General features: G+C 44.3%; 1 protein-coding gene across 3 annotated transcripts in view; it reads right to left on the reverse strand.

Annotated features, from left to right (window-relative positions):
* Positions 1-1,784: 1,784 nt before the first annotated feature.
* Positions 1,785-13,023, reverse strand: part of EPM2A (EPM2A glucan phosphatase, laforin) — a 163,945-nt gene continuing 152,706 nt past the window's right edge. For 2 of the 3 annotated variants that reach the window (XM_047858557.1, XM_047858556.1), the window contains exons 3-4: positions 12,240-12,481; positions 1,785-4,154 (exon numbers count right to left, since the gene is read on the reverse strand). In XM_047858557.1, coding sequence (XP_047714513.1) covers positions 3,877-4,154; positions 12,240-12,481 — 520 coding nt within the window. In that variant the 3' untranslated portion in view covers positions 1,785-3,876. The remainder of the gene's footprint in view (positions 4,155-12,239; positions 12,482-13,023) is intronic. The other variant, XM_047858558.1, reaches the window with a different exon arrangement.

Raw genomic sequence — 13,023 nt, forward strand, 5'->3', positions numbered from 1 at the left:
GATGGATTGAATGTGATATTTGAATGAAAGAGAGGAGTGAAGAATGGCTCTGAGGTTCAGTCCTGAGCAACATTAACCGAATAAGGAACAGACTTTGGAGCAATGGGTTGGGGAAGGAGAGAGTGAAGTTGTTATTACCATTGTCTTATCTCTTACCTTTAGCAATTTTGCCGTTATTATTGTTAGAATGACCAAAGTAGTTGCTACTATTGTCCTTCCTCTTCCTGTTACTATTATTGCTGTTGTTATTGTTAGAATTTGTTACTTTTTTGCTGTTATCCTTCCTCTTCCTGTTACTCTCATTGCCATTTTTATTGTTAGAATGAAGTTGTTACTGTGGTCCTTCCTCGTCCCCTTACTATTACTTCAGTTATTGCTATTAAAGTGAGAGGTGGCTTAACCCACGCTGTCCTGTTTAGTCTCAGTCCCGTCTCCAATGGCACCTTCTTTTTTCCTTATAGGTAACAAGCCACTTTGGGGTCAGCACATCACATCCAGCTGCCCCTTTTTCCTGCTGAAATCTGGTCCCAAAGGGAAGTCAGTGGACACAGAGTGTGCCCCCCTCTCCTGGGAACATGACCTCATCTCACCCCTGTTCCTCCCATCACACCTTCCCTCTCAATCTCCCAGGACAGTCTTTGTGAAAGGAAATCTCTGCCTTTTCTTCCTTTGGAAATTCCATTGCCCTTTGCTTTTTCTCATTTTAGCCGTTTTTCTTCCCCTTGCTCCATTTTCCATTAATCCTTCCCCACACACGGTCCTGGCTGTTCTCGCTCATGAATTCTGCTGTAACCCCTCAGTAAATCTGAATAAATTCTGCGATTCATCTTCCCAGCTTTTCCCTTCCCTCTGGCTGTCAATTCAAGCTCTTGCCCCAGGAACTGTTGCTTGGTGTCTCTGAGTGATAGTTTGCTCCTGTGTCAAATAAAGGAATTAACTAGGTCATCTGTAAAGAGCCTCTCAGTTGTAACTTCTGAACACCCGACTCGGTGTTTTTCCTGGGTGGCAAGTTCTCCTTTCTAACTCATCTTCACAGCCTGCCTTTCATACTCTGTTTCCAAGGTCCTAACCACATTTTTTTTTCATCGTTATTTCACCCACACCTTAAGTTGGTCAAAAAAGGTTTATTTTTCTAGATATTTCCTAATATTACACACAAAATATTTGAGGGACAATGATTCAAGCTTAAAGACGCAAACTTATTTGGACATTTCTTAACCATGAGTGAGATTTTGCTTTTCTTTAAGAAATCTGTGACTGGAAAGTTTGGTTAATGCCAGTGACAAGCAGTTAATGGCACGGTTTCTGCTTTGATTTTCTGTGACACACTTTTGAGGTTTTCATCCTCACTTCTTTGTGGTGCCCTCACCTTTGTCTTCCTTTTGTCCTGTAACTGCCGATTTTCATCAACGACCGAAAAAATAAAAGTGACAAGGAAAAAACAATTTAGCTCAGCTGACTGTTTCTTCTACAAATAGGGAAACACAGTGTGTTCTCCTGGATTTCAGATTAAATTAATAAAAAAATTTAATCCTATAAACAGAGGTCAAAGCTTATTATTTTGAGAGAGAGAGAGACAGAAAGAGAGAGAGAGAATCCCAAGCAGGCTCTGCACTCAGCACGGAACCTGATGTGAGGGTCAAACTCATGAACCATGAGATCATGACCTGATCTGAACTCACGAACCGTGATATCATGACCTGAGCTGAAATCAAGAATCTGATGCTTAACCGACTGAGCCACCCACGTGCCCCAATCAGAGGTCATTTTTAATGCTTTTATTTAGCAAAATTCCAGGTGATTTTGAAATACATCAGACATCCATTTATTGAGGACAAGAGAGGTTATTCTAAAACATTCTTTAATAGCACTAAACTGATTTTGCCCATCAGGAGAAAAAGGAAGAAAATCCATCATAGGGGTCTTTCTATAGTGGTGGTTACATAGCTGAACTTCTTAGGCATTAAAGAAAATCTCGCACACATGTACACACACACATAATTAGAAATACTCCATTTTTAAGACTGAGTTTTACACAACACATTATGATCATAAATGGGTTACTTGGATACAATAGTTATCTCTAGTTATTTTTAGCAACGGAGCTAGATTTCATAATACTCAATCCTGCCTTATAAATTTAACTTTGTAAACTTGCAGGAGAAATGTGAGCTGTCTGGCCTTCTCTGACAAATCAAAAGTCATCCCACGAGTCCCACAGTGAGGACACCCCTCCCTCCTCTGAACTCCAGGGGACTTACCCATGTGTCCCCCATACGTCCTAATTCACAGTCTCTCATATCTATCAATAAATAATTATGGAAGAAAAAAAGGAGCAGAAAAATAAACAGGCATTGTAACTTAATAGAAAAAGCACAGGCATTGAATCAGACAAACCAAGCTTTGTATTTCATTTCCTCTATTTATTCACCGTGTGATGCTGGGCAGTTGATTTAACTATCTGAGCCTTCGTTTCCTCATCTATGTATCAGAAGTAACGAACCGCCCTCATAGGGTACTGTGAAGGTTAAATTAAAATTGTAAAGCACCTGGCACACACGAGGCACCCAATAAAAGTTACTTCTCCTTTCCCCTATTCTGGCATATCATTCGTGGTTCGACCCTGCAGTGTGGTTGACTGAACACACAGCTGTTTCTGTGCTGCGACCTTTTCGAAGGCAAAGTCTTGTTAATCTTTGTATTTCCTACAGAACCTAGGGTAGTGAGCTAGATATCCTGGAGGCACAGTTAACCACGTATTGTTTTAAACTGAGGGCTGAAACAGGATCGCTCCTAAACTGTGCAACAATTATTCATGGATTGGGGGTCTTTTGGTAGGACAGCTCCCCTCTTGAGCGATGGCTCCGGCCACTTGGGTGTGGCTCCGGCCATCATATTTCAAATTAGGTTGCCCAAAACATAACCACTTTCCTAAATTCTCTGGCAACTAATCAGAATGATGTTCCATTTCTCACTGTAGACACTGCTGCAGAAAAACTGACCCTATTCTGAGAGAAACAGAATCCACTATACTGTGCCGAAAAGACAAGTTGTGTTGAAAGCACTGAGTCACCTCAACGTGGGTTTTAAACACCAGCTGGCCCCCGACTAGCCCTCAGACCTCGGGCAAGCCGTCAATGCTCCTTGAGCCTCAACTAAAACAAGGAGACAGACAGTAACTCTCCTTTGGTTGTCACACAGGGTTGTGGGTAGAGAAGAAAGGTGATTCCCTAGAACCAACTTGAACAACTGTGAAGCAGGATGCCAACACGAAGTCTAGAAAGCCATCACTTTTCAGTCAATGTGAGCTCTTCCTTCGTCACAGCCCAGGCCTCTCCCCCTATTCCCTTCTCTGGCAACTGGCCAGCTCTCATTTTATCATTTCAATTCAGTTGAGCAGGAAAGCGATGCACCTGTGTGTGTGTGTGTGTGTGTGTGTGTGTATGTATGTATCAACACACAAGTGATCAAATCTACAATCCTGCCTGTCACATTACAATGCAGAAAGAAGATGTGGTCATTAATTTGCACAACAAATCCAGCAACTGTAAAGCAAAGGGCTGGTCTGCAGGCAGGCAGCAGGAACTTGATGCATTACTTTTCTGTCTGATGCTAGAACACTGCACAGCGCAATTGCTTGTGGCTTTTTTCTCATGCGTCAGTCACAATTTCTACTGTAAAACATTTCAAAGAAAATACAGTCCAACCAAAGCATAAGAGAAAGTCAGCCCCAGACTAGAGAGGGTGGGTTGTGGGAAAAGCCAAGTGACCAGTCTTGTTCTGATGGAATCTTCATTTCTAGGTCTTTCCACTGACGTCACCTAAGGAAACTGGGTTCCTAAGGACATCGGGAGGGTGGGGAGGCAGATGGGCCATCTACACACTACACACGGAAGAACGAACCTTCCCAAATTTCTGAAAAAAATCTTCTTCTGCCCGGGCCAATGCGTCTTCATCAATGTACACAGCCGGCCTTTTGGCCATGAGGAAGTACTGCACCTTCCTCAGATTCCAGCCCAGCACGTACTGGAGCCAGCCGCACACGGCCGCGGTGGACCGGCCAACCCCGGCGTTGCAGTGAACGTACACGGTGTGTCCATTCTCGAGCAGTGCGTGGAGGAGACAGACAGCCTGAGGCAGCATCTGTACTCGGCCTGGGATTGAGAAAGCACAGCACATACACATGAATAACGAACCCCAATATCGCCACTAATAATAAGTCCTGCAGCGCCTGGTGAAATCAGTGCCATGCAGAGAGAGGCGGGGATGTTAGAGCTGGCTCCATTCCTTTGTTTTGACGGAGAAGGTGAGACGATATCAAAGCCCACTAATGATAAAGCAGAAAGAGCCCTCCAGAGGCAATGGATCAGCTCTGAACCTTCACTTGCTTTTGCTTTGAGTGACTTCTGCATCGGCACAACTTTCCTTTCAAAGAACAGTTAACCACTGTCTATAGTCAGAAGAATGGATTTTTACATCTATCAGATTGGCTTGTACAGATTGGGCAGAGATTTAGAGGATTTCACCTGGACTTTCTTTAATCCAAATGGATCTTCAGGATAAATGCAAAACACAGAATTAATCCATGCTCATCAAAGGAGTCAATCTTCTTCACTCAATATATGCTAATTTTCATTTGGCCAATGAGATGCTCACATTAATTGATACACATGTGATAAATGATCATTCATTTGTTCCCTCATGAACCAGTGAGTATTGAAATGATTCCATTTCTCCTTTGCTGTGCAACTGTGATTATAGTTATTATCACCTCGTGACTATTATTTTGATTATCAGGTGATCAAATGTCTTCTCTTTTACACACTGAAAGGATAGGCAATGGTCTGCTCAGGCCTGCTGGACTGTCTTATCTCATGAGAGGCAGGAGCCCCCTAAAGTCATCAAACTCCTAGATGCCTGGAGTTTCTTTTGCACACAGGTTCTCAGAGCAAAGACAGTGAATTTGCGGCTGGGGGGCGGGGGGTGGATGACGGTCACTATAAATTATTTCAAAGGGGAATGAAAGAAGGAAACTATACGGATTACCTAACCTGGATTACGTGCCTGTGACTTGACACGCTCTAGCTACTCTGTGTTCTTGAATTCACAGGGGCACAATGGCGCTTCATGTTGCTACCCCCCTGGATGACTGGAAAGGTGGGGGAAAGCCCCCCCTCAAATGATTTCAATGCAGATCCTCACGGAGGCCTGGAATTCCATGGTGGAGTGGAGCCACGAGGTCATGAGAACCAATGAAGTAAGTTTAGACTTCCCTCTTTAGATGTCCTCTTTTAAAATGCAAGTGCCCCTTAAGAGGCCAACACAACACATGGGAATCAGGGGTCAGCATCTCAGAAGAACAGATAGATGTTACAAGACCCCATCATGGTTTGAAGGCCCTCTCACTTGCCCCTCCATCTGGGGTGGGTCCACCTTAGCCTCAGGCTCACCTTGCTCTGAGACAGGAGCAGAAACATCTACATGGAAGCCAGTACAATATTCTACGTTTGCTGCTGGCATTCTATTCATCGCTTTCCAAGGCATCTAAAGCTACAGGTCCCACACAGCAGTTTAGGGCCATTTCTGACTGGAATGTCTTTAGTCAGGGCACCCTTTGCAGTTCCTCAGGCTCCATCTCCTGCTACTGCCTGTTGCCATACATTCGTGCTCCCTGCCTGATCGCCGAGGGCGTCTGAGGTGGGGACACACCAGCTCCTCTGTGCCACTTGAGTTTGCAGGTCCAAACCCAGCCATCAACTGTAACCGATTTGCACTTCCTCACGAGGCTGTGGGGTACTCTGAGGTTAGAGCTGGGGGGGCATCCCATACAGGCAGCTGCTCATGGCACTTCCCCAGAGGCAGTCACATATCACTGGAGATGGAAAGATGCAAAATGTCATATGCACCAGAGAGCTGTCTCATTGCGTGCCTCAGGGAGAGTACTGTGTACTTGACTTACCATGTGAGCTGGGAGATCAGAAGAGGCAAAACTTCCAAAATATGCTTGAGCAGCCCTGCCAACAAGGGTGAGGCCTGCCCACGTGCAAGGCTTTTGTTCTGCGGAAGGGGTGTTAGAGGTGTAGCCCAAGTAATACTGGCTGGGAAGGGAATGACCATACAGCAAACTGTGAAGCCGGGCTCTTCCTGCTCCTGCCACAGCTGGCATCACGTGCCAAGCTCCCTGTTACAGCCGCCTCTCTAGCTACCGTGTACTTTGCCAGGAGATGAGCTGAAAACAAATTTATTTTCTTGAAATACAGCTGACATACGATGTTAGTTTCAGGGGTACAACCCAGTAATTGGACAATTCTATATACTACATGCTATGCTCAGCACAATAGGTGTAGTTACCATCTGTCACCACACAATATTATAAGATTACTGACTAGGGGAGCCTGGGGTGGCTCAGTCGGTTAAGCATCCGACTTTGGCTCAGGTTCTGAACTCACAGTTCGTGAGTTCGAGCCCTGCATCGGGCTCTGTGCTGACAGCTCAGAGCCTGGAGCCTGCTTCAGATTCTGTGTCTCCCTCTCTCTCTGCCCCTCCCCTGCTCACACTATCTCTCTCTCTTTCTCTCTTTCTTTCTCTTTCTCTCTTTCTTTCTCTCTCTCTTTCCCTCTCAAAAATAGATAGATTTAAAAAAATTAATAAAAAAATATAGCCTTGAGAATTATTATTAACATGGATTTTCATTCAGTGTCCAGTGTCCAAATAGTGACCATGTGCTGTAGGAGCTTCTGGAGTCAGAGCCCTAGCCCCTGTGTTCAGCTTACACAGCACCGGTGCCACCAACCTGCCCAAGCCCAGGTTCACATGGACCCATCAGGATCCCTTCCCCCAGCGCACTCTCTGACCAGAGATTCCCGGAGGAAGGGTCTGCATCAAATGGCCCAAATGAGGCAGTATCTCTCCCTTTCCTTTTTATCTGTAAAAGGTTCTTCAAGAGGCATGCATACAGCTTAGAAGTTGAAAAGGGAAATGTGTGAGTTTGGAATTTTGTGACCTCGGACATGTAGTCCTGGAAAGTAAGTGGCAGCTGCCATCGGGAAGCTCCAGAAGGCCCCCCGTTTAATTGCCGGTTTCACCCTGCAGTGGTCTTCTCCTAGAATCACTTAGCCACCTCACTTAAGAACTGCCACACAAATATTTCAATAACATAACAAAAAACTAAATAAGAAGAAAGGACAGCAGACAAGGACCTGGTCCAGGATGTCCACCTGTCTCGGCCTGGCCTCCACTGGAGCTCTCACTTATTTTGATGTCTAGGGACTACAAATCAGTCTACTTTGATTAATGACAGCTAACATCTACCTGCCCCTTCTACCTGCCAAGTGCTGTTCTAAGCACTGTGCATGCAATAGTTCATTTGCAATCACCTTTTAACAACTATGAGGTTGGTGCTATTATTATCCTCCGTTTATACCTGAGGGAACTGAGACGAGGAGATTTGCCCAAGGTGACCATTCAAACCCAGCCAGCACAACTCCAGAGCCTCTGGTCTTAACCACTATACTACTGCCCTTCCCTAGCCTGCCTGGTCTGTGGTACTTGCTGGCCCCCATGCTGTCAGTCTGAATCCTCAGCCTCTGACCCGGACCTACCTGGTTACACTGTTGCTCCTAACCCAGGTGAGAGCAACATCCTCGCTGGGGGTTAGGCCTTCTGCCCTACAGGAGCTTTCTGTGCCCAATGGGCCATATCCCTCGATTACAAAACCCATTCTAGGGAGCCTGAGCTAATGCAAAACCCACCAAGGAATAAAAAGAGGGTGTCCATAATCAGAGCTTGCACAATAAACCGGTGTCAACAAGGGCCTCTAATTTTTCATGTTTCATATACTTCGGTTCCATATAGAAGTTAATTAGATAAGAAGTTTCCATGCATACAAATGATAATACCTAAAGGCAAGAGAGAAATCCAGATTTTTTATAGCAAGTATTCCAAATTTTAACTGTTGGCAACTAAGTTGAAAATTTTAAACCCTGTGCAGGTCTAACAAAACATTTAACTGTCTGTGGTTCTTACTTTGGAATTTAAAACAGGCCTTGGCTCTCCGTGGATGCTCAAGAAGCATTCATTAAGTGCATGAATAAAAAATAAAATGAAACAAAATCCAATAATACTAATTAGATCTGAGACACTACCAGACCCCTCTAATCTAACTTGTGGTCCACACCTCCTCTAGGCTAATCCGACTCTGTAATGATTAAAAGCTTCTTGAAAGCATGCAGTGAGCAAACAAAGATTGGGAGAAAGGGGACAAGGGCTTGAAATCAGGGAGAAGAGTGGAAAAGGCCCTGAAGATGCCCTTTACCTAAGGTTGACCTTGAAAGAAATTACTTCTGGAACATCTCTCAGCCTTTCCAACACATACACACACACACACACACACACACACACACACACACACACACACACACTCACTCCCTCCCTTCCTTTTTTACTCCAGGCAGATTTATGGCAGGATATATGATTATTTTATTTGAGCATATCTCCTTCTTCACCTTTGCAGTGTAATATAGATAAGGTCCATACCGTCTAGTACATCCTCTGGTAGAAAACTAAGAACTTGGGACTAAAAAATATAGTCCCAACTTTGTGATTTTCAAAGCACTTTCATATCAATCATCTTATTCTATTGTTATAAACCTATGAGGCAGAAATAATTACCCCATTTTCCAAATGCAGGAGCTAGCCTGCTTGATATCACAAAGCTCCGTGGTGGCAACAAGGCCCAAGCCCAAGGTGTTGTGGCCCCAAGGTCAGTGACCGCCTCATGGCAGGGCTGCACGCACAGGGTAGCGTTGGACAGAACTGTCCAAACAAAGGGGCAGCTGGGGACTCTGGGAAACACATTAAGTCGTTTGGGAGGCAAGGGCAGACCATTTGTTATCACCAGCACTGCACTGATAGAGGTCAAAACACAATCGGAGTACTTCCTATGTGAAAGAAAACTGAATTTTAATGAACAGACTTGGGTTTTTTTTCAGGTGACTGCTAGATTTGGGAGCTTTTCATGTCTCAGGTGAAAGACACAAACCAATTTTTTTTAAGAAAAGAAAAGAAAAATCCTAACTAACTCCTCTACATATGACAAAATGTACAAGAGTAAGGATCGATAGTACAATTGATTGCAACAGGCCTGTGACAACCAGTGGTGACAGTCAGGCCTAACACACTGTCTTCTTTCTCAGACTTTATCTGACAGCATTATGCTACAGCTCAAAACACTTCCAGATGGATTTTTCTCTAGATTTCTAAAAATATTCAGCTAAATTAACCTATATGTTCATTGTGGTAATATTGTGAGCCACACAGATTAATCTATTGGTCCAAACCTCCCCTGCGACTCTGGAATGGTCATTAACCCTTTGATTACTCCCCCAGTTATGCTGAGCCAAAGAAAGCCTTCATTTAACCTTCAGAGTTTGCCAAGTGGGAGCTTTCATTTGCTGTCATTGGTGTTGCCAAACTGCCTCAGTGTAGAAGGTGTTCCCCTGTTGTGGTGGGGATGGGGACCTGGTGACCCTGTGACCCCCCAAAAGAATTTAACACAACTACAGTGGGCCTTTGGGGGTGGAGTTTTCCCTTAGGCTTCTGCATACCCCAAACTATAGCGCAAACACCTATCAGTCACCAGGGCCCTCGGGTAATCAATGCCTGGAATGGAACGGGACGCGGCTACAGTTAGCAGCTCAGCTACTCCAAGCTTGTCTCACGTTACACTCCCAACGGGTAACGATGCTATGAAATCAGAATCAAAGCAGCAAGAATCAGAAAGCTCTCTGGAAGCTACAGGCACGTGGTCCTTACAATCTTCTCTGTTTTGAAACCAGAAACACAAAGCACTTTCGTATCAATCATCTTATTCTATTGTTATCGTCTTGTAAGGCAGAAACTATTACCCTATTTTCCAAATGCAGGAACTAGCTTGCTCGATATCACACAGCTACTCAGGGGCTTTCATTCTGCTGTCACCAGTGTTTGTCAAACTGCCCCGGGGTGGAAGGCACTCCACTGTTGTGGCGGGGATGGGGGCCTGGTGACTGCATGACCCCCACCAAAGATTTTAACACAACTATAGTGGGCCTAGATTCAACCGATGGTCTTATGTGCAAGCAAAGTTATTTTGTTTCCTTGAAAAACAGCACAGCTCTAATGGCTCAATCAAGTTTCTTTGGACCAGCATTACCACCAAGAGTAACCAAACAATCTCCTCTTCAGGAAGAAAAATTACACCTCATCCCGAGTGATGGTTCAGTCCAGCCCGGCCATGAGAACCACCTGAGATTCATAAAGAGCCAAGGCAGGCGACAGCCAGGTTCCCAAGGATCCTCAAGGTCTTCTGTCCCCACCTACATCCTGGACTGTTGACTCTGGGGAGACAAGCCATCTCCTTGGCAAATGGTCTTTGTCTAACTCCAGGTCACAGCGGACTGAAAGTCCACATGAGCACGCAGGGAGTAGCTCCGTAGCGCTGTGTCTGCAGCCATGATCCAAGTCTGACTGCCTGTGTTGAAATCCAGGCTGTGTGTCTTTCCCTATGACCTTGGCCACATTACTTAACATTTCCGTACCTGTCTCTTCCTCTGCAAAATGGAGATAACTACATGTGCCTGGAGTCTTGTCGGAATTATATGAGTTGGGCACGAAACTGCTTAGGAGAGTGTCTGATACGTTTTGTACTTTGGGGGGAAGACGACTGAGGGTGGAGACATTTCCTGGCTAGGCATCCCTGCCTTCCTTCTTTCCCCCAGAATAGCAGTTCACCAAAGTACCTTGCCAATGCCATTCCCACAGCCCTCTGCTGCCCCCTGCTGACAGCCGGTTGAACTAGTAGTGTAACTTGGTTCTCTCAGCTTCACTTCCCCTCATTCCTTTCCCAGAGAGAACCTTACTCTACCGCCATGCTGAAATACAGAGCATTCCTGTAAAATGCCATGCCTTAGGCCTTGACTTACACTATTTCATCCATCTGGCATGCCCTTCCTCCCTCTCCATCAACCTGTCAAAGCCACGCCCACCTCAAATGTCATGACATTGATATAGCCTCCCTGTGCTTTTCTCCCCACCTCATTAACCCATGAGGAACACGTGACTCGTTACTCACATCACATTCTTCTCTGCATTGTAATTAGTTTTGAGCTTGTCTTATCACCTCTTGCCATTAGATCAAAACTATGCCTTCTGTCTCTCTCATTTTCCCAGCAGCACGCATGTCCTGACCCCTCTTCACAAAGACATGCTCAGCCAGTACTTGTGCAGTAACTACAGCCTCACCATTGCCACCCTGCCCCCAACTGTGTCATCCCTCATTATCTCTCACTTCAACTATCGCAGTGACCTCCTAACTGGTGTCCCCAGATCCACTGAGAGCCCACCTCCATCTTTTGTCCACGGGGCAAACCGCACTTCTGAAGGGGAAAGAAAAAAAAAAAGGTGATCTTGGCACTAGCCCAGTCTCCCACCCTTTCAACTGCTTCTTACTGCTTTTAGGAGACAGTCTAAAATCCTTATTGTGGCCCAAATCTGCAAGATCCTCTTCCTTCATTCCCTGACCTGCAGCCATACTGGGCTTCTTTTAGAACATTCTATGTTCTCCTGCAGCAGAGACTTCCTAAGCTGCCCCCTCTTGCTGGAAGCCTCTTTCCCACCTCACCCCCAGCAACCCCATCCTTTGATCTAGCTCAAACATACCTAGGAAAACCTTCCTTGACCCTCTTCCTACATCTGATTTGCCTGTGCATATGCTTTCACAGCAGTATCTTTCTAACACAAGTTTCATCGTATTTGTGAATTTCTGTTTGTGGTTATTTGATTAATGTGTGTCTTCCCTTTAGGACTATAAGGTCTATGGGGACAGGAGCTATGCCTGCTTTTCCTCACCACTGTGTTCCCAGCTGCCGGCATAATTCCACACATACATCAGGCACACAATAGACATATAGTTAATGAATAAACAAATCAAAGGAGCCATGTTAAACAGAATCTTGGCCAAATTATCAAACCTAAAACCTTATAGTTATTCCATTTCTATCACTCATATTTAAGTCACTCAATTATAGACATAAAGGTAGGTGGGTAGGTAGATAGGTAGGTAGATAGATGATTGATAGATAGATAGATAGATAGATAGATGAAGACAGACAGACAGACAGACAGACAGACAGACAGACAGACAGCGATGGCTTCTCTGAAACACTTCAACAAGAAGCCAGAAAGATTTTTCTGATGCTTACCTTCAGTGCTCATATCTGGGGTCGGCATCCAGATGTAGACCAAGCCTTCTTCCTTATATAGCTTAATCATGGTGTCTGGAGTCATGGGTTCTGGGTAGCGGTTACAGCCTGAGGAATTCTGTACAATATCCCATTCAGTCTGGAAATTCATTACAGCTGTAATCCCCAATTCGTGCTTCAGTTTGATGGTTACATGCTCCACTTGACGAGGGCAGCTACCCAGCCAGATATTTGGGAGAATTCTAATGAGAATACATAGAGGCAACTATTATTATTGTTACTGTTATGGTTTGAGGTCTGAGGAGCTACAGAAAATATGTGGTAATAAAATGCAATTAACCTTTAAATCTGACACAGGAAAAGCTGCATTAACAATATTAGATGTTGTAACAATATTATTGATATAATAATATTATTATTGAAAGAAAAAATACCGTAATGTTGTTTTTAAGGAAACAATTCAATTAACTAAAATGCTAGGAAATAGGCAATAGCAAGACAAATCCAGCAACATATTAAAATAAGTCCACCAAGTTGTATTTATTCCTTGATTGTATATGTGGTTCAACATTTGGAAACTCATCCACATATTTCAAACACTAATAAGTTAAAGGCAAAACTCCCATGATTATGGGAGTAAATCCTGTAAAACATTTACAAAAATCAGCCATCATTCCTGTTTAAAACTCTGCGTAAAAACTTCAAATAGTAAGAGAACTTTTAAACACCAGAAACTAACAAACAATAGTCTTCTTTTAAACAAAATCAAAGTCAAGATTATATC

Source organism: Prionailurus viverrinus, chromosome B2 (genome assembly GCF_022837055.1).
Source record: "Prionailurus viverrinus isolate Anna chromosome B2, UM_Priviv_1.0, whole genome shotgun sequence".
Lineage (NCBI taxonomy): Eukaryota > Metazoa > Chordata > Mammalia > Carnivora > Felidae > Prionailurus > Prionailurus viverrinus.